This window comes from Melospiza georgiana, chromosome 8, assembly GCF_028018845.1.
Source record: "Melospiza georgiana isolate bMelGeo1 chromosome 8, bMelGeo1.pri, whole genome shotgun sequence".
Classification (NCBI taxonomy): domain Eukaryota; kingdom Metazoa; phylum Chordata; class Aves; order Passeriformes; family Passerellidae; genus Melospiza; species Melospiza georgiana.
This window is the reverse complement of record NC_080437.1, coordinates 22,629,640-22,646,817: the sequence shown is the minus strand read 5'-3', so window position 1 is coordinate 22,646,817 and position 17,178 is coordinate 22,629,640. Positions and strand designations below refer to the sequence as shown.

Below are 17,178 nucleotides of genomic sequence, written 5' to 3'. Positions count from 1 at the left end.
TTGAAGGTGGCCCTGGCACACCAACAGCATTCCTGGGCAACAAAAGTGCTTCAGCATCTGGCAAAGGACGAGAATCTAGTGTCTTGCAGCCTGAACAATGGGCTGGATCTTCCTCAGGCAATACCTTCATGCTGAAGAGGTGCTGCAGTCCTGCCTGTTCCCATGGATTTACATGCCACATGTGCACAAAGCCCCATAAGAAATATTCCCAGGCATACCAGTGAGAGAAATCTGCCATTTGTCCTTAGAAGCCTTGTCGAGCTCACATGGGAAGAGCACTCTGTCCTGACAGCCGTGTCTGTAATTGTCACATCCTGGCACGAATCTCTGCACTTGCATTCAGGATTTCATACTGAGTTACAGGAGTGCATAAGCTTTCAGTACATTTCTTGAAGCAGCAAGTGTGTTTCTTATGGTTGTAAGGCTTGCATACAAAGGCAAAGGAATAAATATTTTGAAATGTGATTTAGAGAAATGGGTCCACCATGTTCTTAATATAAAACGTGTAAGAAAAATCCATCAATTTTTCAATGTTATACAATATCTGAAGTTCTGAGTATACAGAATTCTCTAGGAAAATACATCATTTTCCCTGAGAATTTAGATTTTTTTTTTCACCATGTTTATACATAAGATCAATTGAATGCTGTAAAAATTTCACATGACAGGAAAGAATTGAGTGGAAGTAAATTTGTGTCTCATGTGATCCCCGTACTACTGCAAGGTGAGGGGAAGATTTAACTGCAGATGTAGCACCTCTGTCCACCCAGGGTCGTTAAAGTTTTCAAGTTTCTCAAGCTGCCACCTCTTTCTAATGGGAACTACAATAGCCACATAACACCTTCCACACTTTCCCCATCTGTTCCAGGGTTTTGTGGTCCACAGATGCAGCTACTTTCATCTGGTGTTGGGGGATCCTGGTGTTTGGTTTAAATATCCCGCTAAATAGGCAATTCAGATTGACGTCTAATAAAAAAAAAATCCGTTTTCGTTGACTTTCAGCAAACTGTGTAACAGGTCAGCTGCTTCCCTGCCTTCCCAGCCAAAGGAGGGGGAGGAAATGGCAGCAGCTCTTCAGGGTTAATAACAGTTGCCTTCTATAAGACACACGTAATGTACCAGTGCAAATGTTGGTCTTTCTGGGCTCAGCACTGCTTGGTCCTCCCATGCCTGGTTCAATTTTGGCAGCTGGGGATGAAGTGTCTCTCCTACAGGGCGGTCCCTGGGTGTTTCTGTGTGCTCGGCTGGGTGAGGGGCCTGCAGGGCATGGGGGACCCGAGGCTGCCTGGCTTGGCACAGGTTTCTTCTGCTGGAGAAACGGTGGGAGAGGCTGCCCTGCTGGAAGCAGAGTGCATGCTGCTTGCTGGTAGTGTGTGCTCCATTTGGGAGCACCTGAATACCAGTGTTTTTCATGTATTGTGTCTAAACTTCTTTCTGGTGAGGTAGTCAGGCTCTGCAGATAGCACTCACTGCTTTACCAAGGACAGCTTGCTGCGTATGAGTTTCTGTGTGGCAAAACACAAGATTTTCTGCTTGGATTTGTCCACATATGAGGTTATTTAGAAATTGCTGTTCTGAAATAAGATTGGAGATAAGATAGTGATGTGTTTGCTTCAGAAAAAGAGGGACCAAACAAGAGTGGAATAGTTAAGGAATAGTTATTAAATCCTGAAGTTATTAAAATTAATGTGCAGGCTCTTAGTTCATTTGGGGAACAAAACCTATCCCTGCTTGACTGCAATGTGTCTAGGATTTAAAGGTTCATGTTAGAGTGTTTTTGGGTCAGTGGCACTCACAGGTGTGCGGTTCTGATCCACGGTGGGATCCAGCTGTGTTCAACTGCTTGGACATTTGCATTGGCTTGCGCATATCAGCCAAAATGACAGTCTTGTACCAGCACTAAGTGAAACCCCTTTAGCAGCTGTGCCCAGCACCCCGCAAAGAGCAGGGGGGTCTCTCTGTCGGGGCTGTGCCGAGGCACCAAGAGCCTTCGCCATCCCTGCCCGGAGGGGATGGTGTTGCAAGCAAAGCTTCAGGAGGCATCCAGCGCTTGGTGAGGGGTTTGCATTGCTCGGGAGCCTGGGCTTTATCCCTCCCCCGGGGCCAGCGTGGGGGAGGGACAAGCCGACTCTGTGGGATGGGGAGGGGTCGATAACCCTGGACACATTCCCGCGGCCACGGAGTTACGGGAACACCTGAGACAGTGAAAATTAATAGCACGAACATGAGAGGTTTTTTCCCAAATGATCTTCATAATAAACTGGGGAAATGGTTTAGTTGTGGTTGGGTTGACTTCTTTTTTCCTATACACATTGCCCGTGTGTGTGGGAACCTAGGTTATTGCTGTGCTTTAGAAAGAAACAGACTACTTCCCCGTTAGACCCAGGTTTATGGGCTCCACTTCTTCCGGTGATGCACCCGAGCTGAGGATTTTGGAATCGTCATTGAAATTGAGGTCCTGTCAGTTCATTTACCCAGTTAGAGGGACTGGCGCTCGCTTCCATTCTCCTTTAAGCGAGGGTTAGGATGTGAGTTATTGAAGTATCGCTACTGCCGGCGTGCTCGTGCTCGGTGTGGTATTTTTTACTGGCGTGACCAAAAACCCGGTGGAGCTGAACGAAAGAAGAACCTGGAGACGGGCTGAGCTGCCGAGATGCCCCTTTCCCCCAACCAAGCGGTGCTGGGAGGTGCCTTGGTGTCCTCCCTGCATTACAAGGGCACCGTCTTTGTCGGGAAGCGGCACATGGATTGCGGTAGCATGAAGCTGATGAGGTGCGAGCTGCGCTGCTCACCCAGCGCTTTGATCGCTAAACGATTGGGGCGATGGGCTGCGTTTTCTGGCTAGACAGACGGCGCCAAGTTCAAGCTGAGAGGGCCCGAGGCTCTGCTTCCCCCCAGCCTGGCTCTGAGCCCCGTGGATAGGGACTTCTCGACATTGGCACCCCGTGGATTTTCCCAGGGAGGGAAAAGGACGGTGGGACTGGCAGGCTGTACCCGAGGTTCCTTATCCCTCATCCCTGCCCCGGCTCCGTGGGTGGGGGTCTCGGGGCTGGTTTCGAGCATTGTGCAGTGTGGGACCCCGCGGCTGAGAAGGGGGCGGTGAACCCGCGCTGGCACCGGCAGCCGCGGTGTTTTTGGAGGGGCGTTTGCGGGGCTGGGGCTGCCCGTGCCCTGCCCTCCGGGGGAGAGGGGCAGCTTTGCACTTCAAGGGGGTCTCCCCGGCCCCGCAGACACGCTGGAGCCAAGGGCTGTAGACATTTGCCAGACGTGTGAACTTTCCTCCTCGCTGGTAGCTGTTATCTCTGCCCGATTCCCACTTTGATGTGTGTTCGCACTTACAAACGACCCCTCCCGGCACGGAAAGCCCATATAAGAGCGGACCCGGCCGTGGGTCACCCAGCCCGACTCAGCCATGGATCAGGTGGATCAGGCCCAGGTCCCTTCGGCAGAGACCAAGCCCAATGGGTGCAGGCCCCACATCTGCTGTGCGCCCCCTCCCCGCGCCCCCAGCTCGCTGGGCAGCCCCACGCTGCTGGTCCGGGCCAAGCCACGCCGCAGCAGCCCCGAGCCGGGCCGGCCCGCCGAAAGCGAGCCCTGCGCGGCCGAGCCGAGCCGGGACCATCCCCGGGATGGCAGCGAGCCCTGCCCGTCGGACACAGGTGCGTGAGGAGGGAGAGTGAGTGGGAGGCCGAGAGATAAGGGGAGCGGGCTGGGAACACGCCGGGATCTCGCCGGTGGCGCGGCCTGGCCGGGCTGAGGGGCGGCGGAGGCGCTGTCCAGCCGGGCAGGGGCCTCACCGCCGCTCCTCCTCCTCCTCCTGCAGCCCCCGATGGCGGCTGGCTCAGCGCCGACGAGTCCTCGGGCTACGAGAGCGAGAGCGCGGGCGCGGAGCGCGGCGGGGCCGCGGCGGCGGGCGGGGGCCGCGGGCGGCAGCGGCGGGCGCGCACCGCCTTCACCTCGGAGCAGGTCTGCCGCCTGGAGAAAACCTTCCAGAGACACAAGTACCTCGGCGCCACGGAGCGCAGGAAGCTGGCGGCTGCCTTGCACCTCTCGGAGATCCAGGTTAGTCCCACAGGAAGCGGATCCTTCCAGGCCCCGCTTGGCAGGAGCAGCCAGGGTTGGCGGTTCCACATCTGTCTTTGCTGCCATGAACAGACCTTTGAGTTTAGTTGGAGCTGTAGGATCTCTCGGGGATTAACGAGTTATCACTCCGGGAAATTTGTGGCACTTTCTCTCTGGAAGCCATCAAGGTATTTTTATTTGGTAGTGGGATAAACAGTCCTGGATATACGGCGATCTGCGTGTAGACCATGCAGAGCTCAAAACTGGTCTTAAAGACTCTAATTGATTAATGTAAAATCCCTGAACTTAGCCATTCTCTTCTCTACTTCCCGCAGATCTTCTGCCCATTGCAAAGTAGGGCAAAAGCATCAGTCCCTCTGTGTCAATTCCATCTGAAGCAACAGGGCAAAAGCAGCTGAGATACGGTTGTTTATAGTTTGCACATTATCCTTAAACAAAGTCCCTGATTTTTCTCCTGCATCTCCCCCCGCCTTTTTGTTGCCTAGATTAAGACTTGGTTTCAGAACCGGAGGATGAAACTGAAGCGACAGATCCAGGACCACCAGCACAGCCTCGTGTCCCCCGTTCCTTTCCACAGCTACGCCCCGGGGCCCTCCCCAGCTCTGTTTCGGGATGGTCTCCACTACCCCTTTGCTGCCCAGCACCAGAGACTCCTGCCTTTCACCCCGGTGCCTGCTGTGCAGTTCAGCTTCTCCTTTCCCAGATATGAAGCATCGCAAAGCGCCTACCACTTAATGGCAAATGAACTGCCCTACTACCATCAGCACCTGCTTCCTCATCCTTCTTTCCATCCGGTTCTTCAGAACAAAATGGACAGGCAATGCCACCCAGTATATGCATTATAGGGATAAAGCAGTGTATTATACTGTAATGTATTTCATGCTCAGAATCTCTTGCCTGATTTGAAAGAATGTCTTTATTAAGTTAAATATGAGAATTAATAATTTTATATTTGATAATTCTAAATATTAATTAATCTAGTCTAATATGTTATGTAGATTGTTTTCATTGTTCCCCCAGTTTTTTCATAAATGTGTTTATATATATTAATAAAACTTGAACAGGGTTACATGTGTCAACTCTATAAAAGATTACACTTGTGCAATGCAAACTGCAGTGGTCACTTGTCTTCCTGTGTAAAGGAAATGGATTTAATGGTTAAATACATTTTGTCTGTCTTTCCTACTGTCCCACCGAGATTGTCTGTCTGTTGATGAGTGTTTGGTAGCCTGGACAGAGGCAACTGCACCAGTTGCTCTGCACTGTGCTTTGAGCTAAGTACATCCTCCCGAGGAAGGATAAGTTGTCACTGAGTTTCTCAGTGGATATAAATAAAATATTACAAATTAGGCCTTCATTATGGAATTTTAAAGTTTCACAATTGCCAAAGCAAATGCTAGGCAAAAAAAAATTTGGGCATAATTGTGTCTGGTTCAAAGCCATATCATCTGATTGTGATTGTAACCTGAAAATTTGGCCTTTGTCTCACCACTAGAAAACAATTATAACTGCGTACTTGGCAATTTGCACTTCCTTAGGCAATTTGATTTATTTCCTCTAAACGTAAAATTTTGCTTTAGTAATCCTGAAAGGTGTTGGGGTTTTTTAGTTACTCCTGGGAGTGGTGTTCACTCCTAAATGCGCTTTCTTAACACTTAATTCTTAGTCTAGGTTTTAATGAAGTCTTGTTAATTCATTTGTAAGGCCTTTTAAATACATTATTTGATTGTTGCACTATAGTCTAAATTTCCACCCTCCGCCCTCTAATCCAGTGAGTCATCATGAGTTTCGATGTAATAGCCATGGGGCTTCTCACCTGTGGAAAAATACTTGGAAGGCGTAAAGGGAATTTTCTGTGAAGTGTGCTCAAAGTGACCTGGAAATGCCAGGCCGTCCCTTCAGCTGCCTGGCTGTGTCACGGACCGGCGCTGCCCTGGTGGGGCACAGGGGAGCGGTGTGGAGGGGGAAATTCCTTCGGGTGCCTCCCAGCTTCCCCCCCTCCCTTCTGGCTGCCAAACGCGATGGAGGGAGGCCCTGGGGGAGGGAGAAGGGAGAGGGAATGCATGGCACAAAGCCTGCCATGAATGCACGGCACAGAGCTGTGGCAGCCCCCTTTTTTTTCTGCCTTGTGAGCAGAGGGAGGGAGGGTTTGGGTTTCTTTCTTGGTGGTGGTGTTTGTTTTTTTTTTTTAATTTTTTTATTTGTGTTAATTTTTTCTCTCTTTACAGCTGCAGAGTAGTCTAACCATCACCTAGCCAGCAAGTTAGATTGGTCTGGATTGGGGAAGAAGATGTAGTCAGACCTGCTGCAGCTGCTTCATGCTGATGTAAGGTCTCTGATTTCCCATCGTCTAAATGCTTGCCTTTGGTACTTTTTTTGGTACTTACTTGCTCTGTGACTTTTAGGAAATCCCTAAGTGTTCCTAAAAATCAAGCCTTAACTTATTCTGCAGTTTAAAAATTAGGGAGGCTATCTTGTTACAGCTGCAACTTTTGGAAGTAAGAAGTGAAATATTTTCTTTTTCAGTGTCCCAAGAGACCTGAATTGGTGAACAATTCGTTTTCATAGTCAGATTTAAATTGCAAGTATGCTTGACATTGGCATCAACATGCATGCTTGCCTCTTAATTCCTTAGCTTTATCTCTTTTAATGCATAAATGCAACATGTCCATCAAAACAGGTGAGACCACTTGAAGAATGGTCCAGAATATACACATAAAAGAGAATACTGGGCAACTTGTTCGGTTTTGTTCATAGCATTTTTACCTCTGGTAACATTTTTATTTAAATGCACTTGGCTGTAGCTCACAAATGTTTTCTTAAAAACCCCCACTCAGGTAGAATGGACAATGCTTTTACCACCATTGCCTATTAAAAAACATAGTTACTACATAAAATTCAGTGTATACAGCACTCCACTTTTTGAGTGGATATCCCCACATGATTATAGGTTATTTTCTGAAAACTTTTAGATAAGAAAATTTATATAGAAATTTCTATACAGCATGATGACAACTGTAGAAATAAGTTTTCATGTCCTCTGCTTTCACTCTCAGTATAACTTCTCTAATATGAATAAATTATTTTCTCCTCTAATCGAACCTTTTTATGTAAAGAAAAATAATTCAAAGAATCTTTATCTAATATAACAAAATAAATAGTTACTCTTAGAGATATTTGGCACTTTTTTGAGATTACAGATAATCGTTTGCATTTTTAACAGGAGGGAAGATCTGGTTGGAACATCAGTCCTTTATGTTCAGTAGTTAGAGTCACTGCTGGAAGCACAGAAGAGCAACAAGACAATCCTGGCCCGGGAGGCAGTAGTAAAGCTGGACTTGGCAAAACCGGCAGAAGAGACTGAGCTGGAACAGAAGGTAACAGCAAGGCAGGGTTTGGCACAGCCGGGTGAAGGGAAGCAGCAGAGGTAGCAGGGACATTGACATCCACCCCTTGAGGACAGCTGGATGCAGCTGTGTCTGGGTAACAATGACAGGGCAAAAACAAGCCCGAGAAAAGAGCTTCGATCCTGGCATCTTGAGTCTGGCGTTTGAACTTCATACGGCGATTCTGAAACCAGGTTTTTATCTGAGGATAGGAAAAAAGAGTCAAGAACCAAACCCCTTATCCCTTTTCCGTATAGTTCCTCTTCCATATAGTAATATGGAAAGGCAGACTTGTTGTCAAAGTGACAGAATCCATTAACAGTAAAGGTGTAGGGCAAATAACGTTGGCCTATATTTAATGCAGAGTAATTGTGCTGGTATGATGATGAACAGTGCAGTGAACACTCCATGATGCACGGCAAGCCAATACTCAGATATGGACCATGGCTGTAATGCAAGACTCGTGCAGTGGGGATAAAGGGCTGGGTAGGGGTGGTTCTGTTCAAAAATCCTGCAATGCCCCTGACAAGTAGATATACAACCATGACAAAGCCTGAAAACTGAGGTTCTGGAGATCACAAAAGTACCTTTACCCCCAGTGAAGTTTCAACTCTAGAACTTGCATTCACCATTTTCCATCTGCCCCTTGTCCCTGGAGCACTCGGAGCTGAGCCTGGGCTCTCAGTTTGCTCCAGCCCCGTTTGCTGCCAGCGGGGCGAGGCTGACGGGCGGCTCGGGCCGCCGCCCCTGCGGGAGCTGTCACTGTCACTGTCACTGTCCCCATCACTGTCACTGTCACCGCCGCGTCCCCCGGTGACCGCGAGGTGCCTCCCAGCCCCGTGTCCTGCTCGGGCGGGAGCGAGGCGGCGCTCACCTGGCTCTGGAAGAGGTTCAGCACGGCGGCCAAGCGCCGCTTCTCTCCGGCGCCGATGTAGCGCTGCTGGCAGAAGCTGCGCTCCAGCTCCCGCAGCTGCGCGGCCGAGAACTTGGTGCGGGGCCGCCCGGGCGCGGCTCCCGCCGGCCCCGCTGCCAGCCCGGGGCGCTCCGCGGCCTCCCGCTCCCGGGGCGACTCTGCGGGGACAGGTGGGGGCGTCAGAAGGGGGGACCCTTCGGGGGACACTTCGGGGGACCGAAAGCGCCGCGGCCGCCGCTCCGCGGGGGGACCCGGGGGGCACGGCCGGCACTCACCGGGCAGCTCCCGGGCTCCGCCGCGGCTGCTCTGCGCCAGCCACTCCACCGAGAAGGGCCCCTTGTCCATGTCCCCAGCCCTGCCGGCCCTCGCTGCTCGCTGGAGCCGCCCCGGACGCCGGGGCAAAGATTTAAAGCGCCGTCCCCGGCGTGGTTTGAAAAGGCCCAAAGCATCAAATGAGGCCGGGGACAAAGGACCTCATTGAGAGGCGCTTTAATCTCCCCTTTCAGGTGATTGTTACATCCGCCTAATCTCCGAGCGCAGCAGTTTGCAGAACTCAAGGCTGCCTGACCTGGCGCCAAGTTCAGCGCGGAGTCGTCTCACCACGTAGGTGCTGGGAATTGCATCACGGCCTGGGCCTCTTCACGCTGCCACAGCTGCCCTCGGCCCCCGTGGTTTCCAGTCTCTATCTTCTGCTATGAAGGACGAGGATTCAGAAGGGACTGATAACAAAGAAGGACAGAGAGAAGCCTCTTTTATGAGTCTTATACCCAAATTTTGCCACCCTCTTGCCTGTTTGATGCAAGGCTTGAAAGTATCCCCTTGCATCATCAGCAAAAGAAGTAGGGACGTGAGGTAGGAACAAGTAAGTAGTCATCTTCAGATAGAAATCTTGAAGAAATCTAGAAGAAACACTGATACAGTATCTTATCAATATGCCTGTCAGCAGCTCAGTGCTCCATGCTAAGTCTGAGTGGGTAGAGGTTGGAGTTACATGGAAAATGCAGGGTTAACTATTTTTGGTGCTGTCCACGAGGCAGAGTGCTGCAGTCAGGACCCTCATCTTCCTCTGAAGTCCTAGACTTGTTGACTTCAGTTTATGTAGAATCAGAGATTTTAAGAAGTCTTCCAGGAGAGAACGGTTGAAACTAGAGACAGATATTTGTATAGCAATTTGTTAGGTCATTTTCAGAAAACAGAGTGGGAAATTTTGAATAATTTCAGTTCATGCTTATGAATTTATTTAAGAATAAGATTAAACAATGAGCAGTTATATGTCAGGACATTGGACAGGACGGGAAACACTGAGAAAATTACTAGTTCGCTTGAATTTATCCGTTCATGTCTTAAAATGCCATCTCCTTTCCCTGCATCCCAAGAAAGAAATGTGTGCATTTCAAAGTAAACAGTTCTGATGTTCTTATGAAGTAGATCAAAGAAGGGGAGTGTAAACTCTGTTCGGAGGCAGTCTGTTCAAGGATGATTCAGATAAGGGTGAGAAAAGAACCACTTTTACGGTCTGAAGTGGGCCTGCGATGGCACAGTCCTTATCCCCAGCAAACACGGGCTAACACATTTACACGTTGTTTCAGTAAACAGTCACCGCTGCTTGAGTTTATACAGTCAGAGATAATGAAGGGGCTTCCACGGAGCGGAACATGTTTGAGACAACGTGCTAATTCTTAAACTTCAAAGAAATTCATGTCACCTTTTACGAAGGGTGATGCGTTTATAGTGAGATGGCATAAGTGAGATAATGCTACACTCGCAGCTCTGTCTCTTCTTAGGTTTTCTACATTTCTCAGGCAGGAATATAATTTTCTCCCTTAAAACAAAATGTAATTTTGTTAACTGTGCTGAAGCATGACACACGTAAGAAATTTTTAGACTCTGATTTTGAATATTCTTCATATACACATTCATCTGCTTTTATAAAGTCTTTTACTCTTCTTGTAGTAAAAAAAAAAAAAACAAAAAAACCACCATCTCTTGAATATCTACCTTGAGCAGTCTTGCTTGGTTTTGTTGTTTTTATGTTTTTTTTTTTTTTTTTTTTTGTTGTTTTTTTTTTTTTTAAATGAACATGACACTTTCAGTGTGTGACTACATAGGCTTCCAGGTAAAGCAATGACTTGGCAGACCTGACATTTATGTTTTAAAGAAAAGCTCTTCTGACTTAGCTAACAGGGACGGTGGTTGCATTGTCTTCATGTGCTTTTGATTCTGCCCACGGTAATTTGCTGCTCTAAAAAGCAATTAAGATGCAAGTTGAAAATTACGGCTTTTCTTTTTACTAAAAACCAATCCAAACTCACCAACACCACTGCCCCACCGCCCTCTTCGTTTCCATAAGGTTATAGTAAAAATTACTGGGAAATGATTCAATGTTCCGGACGATTTTTCTGAAAAGGACCATTCCAAATAATGGACCATTATTTTTTAATTAGCCTGTTTCCTAGTCCTATAACCCTGCAAATTAATCCTGGAGAAAGTAAAGTTTGGTCTGGAAAAATGAGTAAGTACTAGACACTCTCTGAAATGAATAATTGTAATTTTAGTGTTACAGGTAACAACATCTAACCAGAAGGATTAGCAAGATATGGTTCCTTTGCTGTATTAATGTTTCTAGTTGTTGATTATTATTGTGCGTATTTTAATAGATGAACAGATGTCTTGAAACAGTAAAGTTTTTGCTACTATGATGGCAGTTTTTAATTTGTATTTTAGTATTAATGAAACCTGTCTATTTGTGGGTATTTTGGTTTTTTTATCCTGCAATGATCGATCATGTTATTATCTGACTATATTGTAATAATTGATTGTACAATTTCAGGAGAAAAGCCCTAATTTCAAAAGACTCAGGAAGCGAATACAATATTTTATTTACCTCTAAGGAGAGAAGTCTTTAAGACTATGCTTTAGATTGTGAGGCTTCCTTCTTGTTTCATGCAGAAAACCCTGTACAGACATACAGTGAAAGTGACTCTGGTGGCTGTTTTAGACATTGTCTCTTTTATTGTAAACAGAAATAGATGATCTAATGACTAAACTGTCCTGTGCTGGCATGCGACTGCACTAAAGAAGATGTACAGTGTTCTATTATGTTAGAAAACCAACATGCATTTTGTTTTGTTTTTAATGGGTTTTGATCTTGTTAGTGTGATTATTTTCCCCTCTAAGATCTTTCTATTATGTTTCCTTTGGTTGATATTTAAAATTTAGAGCCTTGGAGTGTTGTGGTGTGTGATTGATTGATTTGGGGAGGGCAGTATCCTAAATAACAACAAGTTTTATTTTTGCCCATTGTCATTTGACCTGCGATGTTAGAACTAAACAGGAAGCTCAACAAAACTAGAAGTATCAGTGGCTGTGAAGGTGATAAACACCAGCAAAAATATGCTTGAAACACATTATTTTAAAGTATGCTACTGTTGATGCCGCGGAGTGTTATTGTGATGATTTACATAAGATAGAGATCGTGGCTTGAGGCCAAGCTCCCCTTAAAAGGATTTTGATGGGGTGATTGGATGTCATAAGCGACCATCACCTGAGAGCAATTACAAGTCAAAAGGCAATTGTCGTGTGTTTCTGGTTAGCAATTAACATTCGTCAGAACCTGTGATGAAACATTTATCCCATTTTCCATTGATCATCAGCGCTATTTATGAACACGTGGGCTACAAAATCCATGATGACTCAAAGTTTGAATCTAAATGGTAAGCTGTAAGTGTAGTGGCGGTGCCACTGATCCACATTTTACTGCTGCGATTTAATGGCAGCTTTTCTTGACAGAGCCCTCAGTGTGAACATCTGGTGACACCTACAGCTGTGCTTTCTGTTGCCTATTTAAGTGTCTGTTTGAAATAACTTTATGATGTGTCTCGTAGTTGCTAATGTTTCAATCATTGCATCAATTGGTAAGATAATTTCCGGCGAAGCAACAATTAATCTTCTGGTGTTGGTTTGAACACTGAAAATATTGCTGCATAGATGTAGTAGGATTTGTCAGTATGCTAGCAATGAAAAACTCTGGAAACAGGTTACTCAGTTATTTTGATAAATATTAAAGACATTAATCAGATAAAAAGTTACAAACGACATTAATTTCTATCTCATGCAAAGGACATGCCTATCTAAATGAAACACGTTGTATAGAACTGCCAGCTCTGCTGTTGGGAGGAATTGATTCACTCCTCCTGCTTCTGTCTGCTGGCCATGCTTTTCCCCATGTGCTCTGAATTTAGGTGGCCCTCTGATCTATCAGGGAGTCCATTTGGGTTTCTAAGCCAGCAGGAAAAGGGGGAAAGAGAAAAAGAAAAGAAAATTGCTTTTTTAAAACAGTTTGGAGATATACCCACTTACTGAAAAGCTGGATGAGCTCTTTAACTTGCACAGAGCAATGCTTGAAGCAGAAGGGGGAAGACGAAGAACCAGGATGATTCACTCAGTAGTGAGTAGATTTGTTTCTTTATATGAGCAAATGCAGGTCTCTACAGTCAGTGGATCAGTATAATTCCTCACTTTCTCCAGATGGAGAGACTAAGGTAGAACAAGGCCAGAACTGGATTGATGTGCAGATGGAGATGTAACTCACTAGTAAATAAATACTGATTCTTGAATATAACTTATACTTTCAGGGCTTCCTTTTGCCACCTTTTCTGGCAGTTTGCCGTGTGCCCCAGCGTGGCTCCGGTGCTGTCCCAGCCGGGGTCGCTCCGTGGCCGCCCCGGTCCCGCTGCCGCCCGGAGGGGCCGGGCCGGGCTCGGTCTCCGCTCGGGCAGCGCCGCCCGCCGGGAGAGCCGCGGACCCTGCGCCGGGCAGGGCAATTCTTCCTGAATTAGCCACAGATAATGGGCATCATCTTCTCCCCTGGCTCCCTTTAGTGCAAAACAATGCTTATTTTTTAGAATTAACTTCCGAATACTGCTTAATCTTAATTTAACGCCCTCGACATATTATACAGCATGGAAAAAAAAGGCAGGGAGATTTTATTACAAACCTTGACCCATCTCATGGAAAATCTGCCTCTGTTTGCTGTGTCACTAGGCTTTCTTCACTGTAAACTTTTTTCTTTTTTTCCTTGCTTCACTTGATCTCCAGCTTCTCTTACCTATAGCTGTGAGGCTTTGGTCCTGCAGAATGGGGACGGAGTATGGGGAAAAAAAAAGTAATAGTTTATTGGACTGAAAATTCAGTCCACATTGTAGGGCATGTTTTATGAACTAGATTTAAGTTTGAATAATGCCAGTTTGTTTTTACTTTTAAGCCTGTGGTAGTTTGCATAATAGTTACAAAGATTACTTTAAAAATAAATAAATCCACAGCGTGGGTGCATATCAAAGCTGACTATCAATAATGGTAAAAACTACATTTTACTGACAGGAATAACCATTGTAACCCCAAGTTCTGAAGAGGGTTGTACTATTAAAATGAATGGCTTGCAGAAAGGGAAGAGCTCAGGGAAAAAAAAAAAAAACAAAAAAACAAAAAAACAAAAACCTAAAGACCCCAAATTTTTCCATCCTAGCAATAGATCTTGTATTCCAATGCACTCCACAAACGTTCCGAGCGTGCCCGGCTGGCCGCTCCGTGCCCGGCGGGGTCGGCAGGGGGAGCGCTGCGGGAAAGGATCGGGGCGATGCTCTCGGAGCCTCGGCGCGTCCTCTCGGGGGCTGGGGGAAATCCGTCTGTCTATCCGAGTATTGAGAGATGGAGAATTAGAGATCATTAATTAAATTGATGTAGCATTTATTTACTAGAGCAAGGAACCCTTGGGTTAGTCCCACATTGAGGTATTTGAAGTCAGATATTGAGTCAGGCTCTTTATGTTTTCCTTTCTCTCTTTATGCTCATGTGCATGGTGTGTAAATTATAATTAAATTGCAGTTCTTTAGTGAAAAAACCCATGAAGTTAGCAAGGACTAATATACAAAGTTGTTTTGATGGATTTTTTTCACTGTTTCTGGTTTGCTTTTTGTTTAATTCCAAAGCCAATATTTTTTCTTTTTCCTCTTTCTGTCTTTGGTAAGAATAAATTGAGGCTCAGAAAATTAGCTTGAATTGGTCCAAGGTAATCAGCAGGAGGAGAATGGTATAACAGACTGCTCCTTTTCACCATCAGTGAGCTGTTTAATCTGCTCAGTTTTTCATATAGAGCTGCACCTCTCTTGTTCACATGGAGTAATGAAGCTGACCTATTGGCATCCAAAATAAAATTTAATAAAAGAAAATTTCATGTGTATGCAGGAATAGTATTTGAAGATTTAGCTTCAGTTGTAGTAACCAATGAATGTAAGTGTTCATGGTATAGTATGTTGCTTTTATTTGTGTTGGTTTTGTAGCAAAACCCCTCTGTTTGGATGTACAGACCATGATTGCTTATTGCTTTTCCATTGTCACTTATGGCAGTGCTGACAGGTGGATTTAGAGATTAATTACATTTACAAGTGTCTTGTGAGTCTCTGAAATAGGCAGAGATGAAGATTTTTCTCTAGGACAAATCTCTCATGGGTATTTTGTGTTAGGCAAACTGTGTGCAGGGGAAGGGTAAATTTTTTTCCTCACACTGCAGTTCCAAAGAGGTTCATAACTGTCCTGCCAGCAGAAGCAACTTCTGCTTCTCTTATTTAATTTCTTTTGTTATACTGATGCATCTGTGCCTGTTTGTGCTGGTGCAAAAGGAATTAGATCAGGGTTGGTTCTCTGATCTGGTTTAAAGACCAGATACAGTGAAGCAAAAGCAGGAACAGGGAGTCATGGGAACTGCAGGATGAGTCACGCATGCCCAATGTTTCCAAATATGAGGGCATGATTTCCAAAAAAAGACATCTTGTGTTCAATTTTTCCTGTTTCCCAGCAGTTACATGTGCCGTGACAAACAGAATGAGCAGCAGGAGTACATTTGTGCAAAAGAACTTTGTTTACGGTTTCCCTGCCTAACTCAGTGATATAAACTGTGGTGCATTTGCTGAACAGTGCAACCCTTAATACTGATTTCATTTGTATTGTGATGTTTTTTGATTTTTCCAGCCCTTCATTTTACACCACTGAGTATTTACTATTCAATAACATGACACGTACCTTATGTTCTTTTCATTGCATTGTTCTATAGATTCATCTTATCCTGATGTTTTCAGGAGGTGAAAAAGATATTTACAGCTAAAATTGTGTTTCTAGTTAAACACTACAGTATGGGATCATCCTGTCCTTACAACCTAGGTTTATTTTTCTCACTTAAAATAATTATTTTTTTATGATAATTAGAGTGTATCTTGCATTATGCCAAAGGAAAAGGGGGGGAAGGTCTCTCCACCCGCACTTAAACCATGTATTTTACTCTCCTTTCAGCCTTGTTCAGGAAGGTGTTTCAGCATAGGATTTTGGTTTGTGTTTGAAAGATTAAGCACGAGCTGGATAGAGGTAAAAACCCCTGTAAATTATCTGTGCTTCACTGTGCTATTGACATATCACCCCTCCTCCAGATTTGGTAGCTCAGGTTCCAATACCTGTTCAGGGTTTTATCATTTATATGTCCTGTTGTTTCACCACTTTATGGACAATTACAAATGTTTGGCGTTTAAGAACCATTAGAGGTTATGTTATGGCCTGCCAAATTTTCACTTTAGCCACAGAAGGTGGGACCAGTGACCAGTGGTGTTAGGAAGGAGAACTAGATTTGCTCTCCTTAAATGATTTTACAAGCATTATGAAAATTTCAAAAAGTCCAATAACACCAAATAATACAAAACCCCAAAATCATATAAAAGAGGTGTTTGTTTATCAGTTCATGCTGTTCACTTTGATCTTGCTGCTTGCTCCACTGCTACTGTGATTATTATGGTTGATATTTGGCCTGCTGTTGTTATAGGTTTCACTCTTAATTAAAACACTTTATTTCCTGGTTTTGGTAATGGCTGAGATGACATTATTATTCCTATTAGCTTTTAATTTAAACTCTGCATTCTGTGCCATGAGAAAAAAAAAAAAAGAATCAGTTGCAGTCCTGTTACATAGGAATCTTGGATTTGCTATAGGCTACGTTTTAAAAGAGATGTATTAAAGGTAAAATATACACTTTTCTAGTGCAATTGCTTTTAAAATTTTATATTACTGTGAAATTTCTGTGAAATATGAGAAACTAAGTTATATGGGGGGGGTTGTCTCTTGTTTAGTAATACTTTTTTTTGTTTTGTATGTCTTTATCTGCCGCTTGTGCAGTAATTCTGGCAGTTCCTCCCCCTACAAGCTCTCTTTACCACAAGCTTTGATATGAAAAAAAACCTGGTGAATAAAGATGTGGTTGTGGATGTAAGTTTTATAATTGCTTTTGAATTTAATAAAACAGTGATATGTAAATAGAATAGTCCTTTGACACCATTATATTAGATGAAAAGTAGCTTCTAAAACATTCATTTAATATTGAATAGTGTAGCCTAACAATAACCACCGGGTAAAATGACTTGTAATGTAATGTTTTTAGCTCTTTCTGAGCTCACAGCTTTATAACACTTGTGAGAAACTGTGACGCAGCATAACACAAACTTTTGATCTGTGACTGAACCATTAGATATTTATTTGACATGCATTATGTACAGTTACATTGTCTCATAACAGCAGAATTTTCCCCCCAGAGTTGATGTGACACATTGCTATTTAGAGTAAATGAAAGTAATTGGACAGAAATATTAAAATTTTGTTTTTCTACAAAATAAAATGAGCAAAGAGAGCTTCTACTTCCACTTCCCAGACACCTGTGGGAAAAGAAAGCAAAAAAAAAATCAGTATGTTTTTAATCTGTTT

The 17,178-nt window shown here is 44.7% G+C and overlaps 1 protein-coding gene across 1 annotated transcript; it reads left to right on the top strand.

Moving 5' to 3' along the window:
* The first annotated feature begins 3,321 nt into the window (after positions 1–3,321).
* On the top strand, positions 3,322–4,928 carry LOC131086480 (homeobox protein vent1-like). The gene is given in 5 exon segments (XM_058029516.1): positions 3,322–3,346; positions 3,349–3,381; positions 3,384–3,659; positions 3,824–4,062; positions 4,569–4,928. Coding segments are annotated over 5 exon segments (933 nt in total).
* The last annotated feature ends 12,250 nt before the right edge of the window (positions 4,929–17,178 follow it).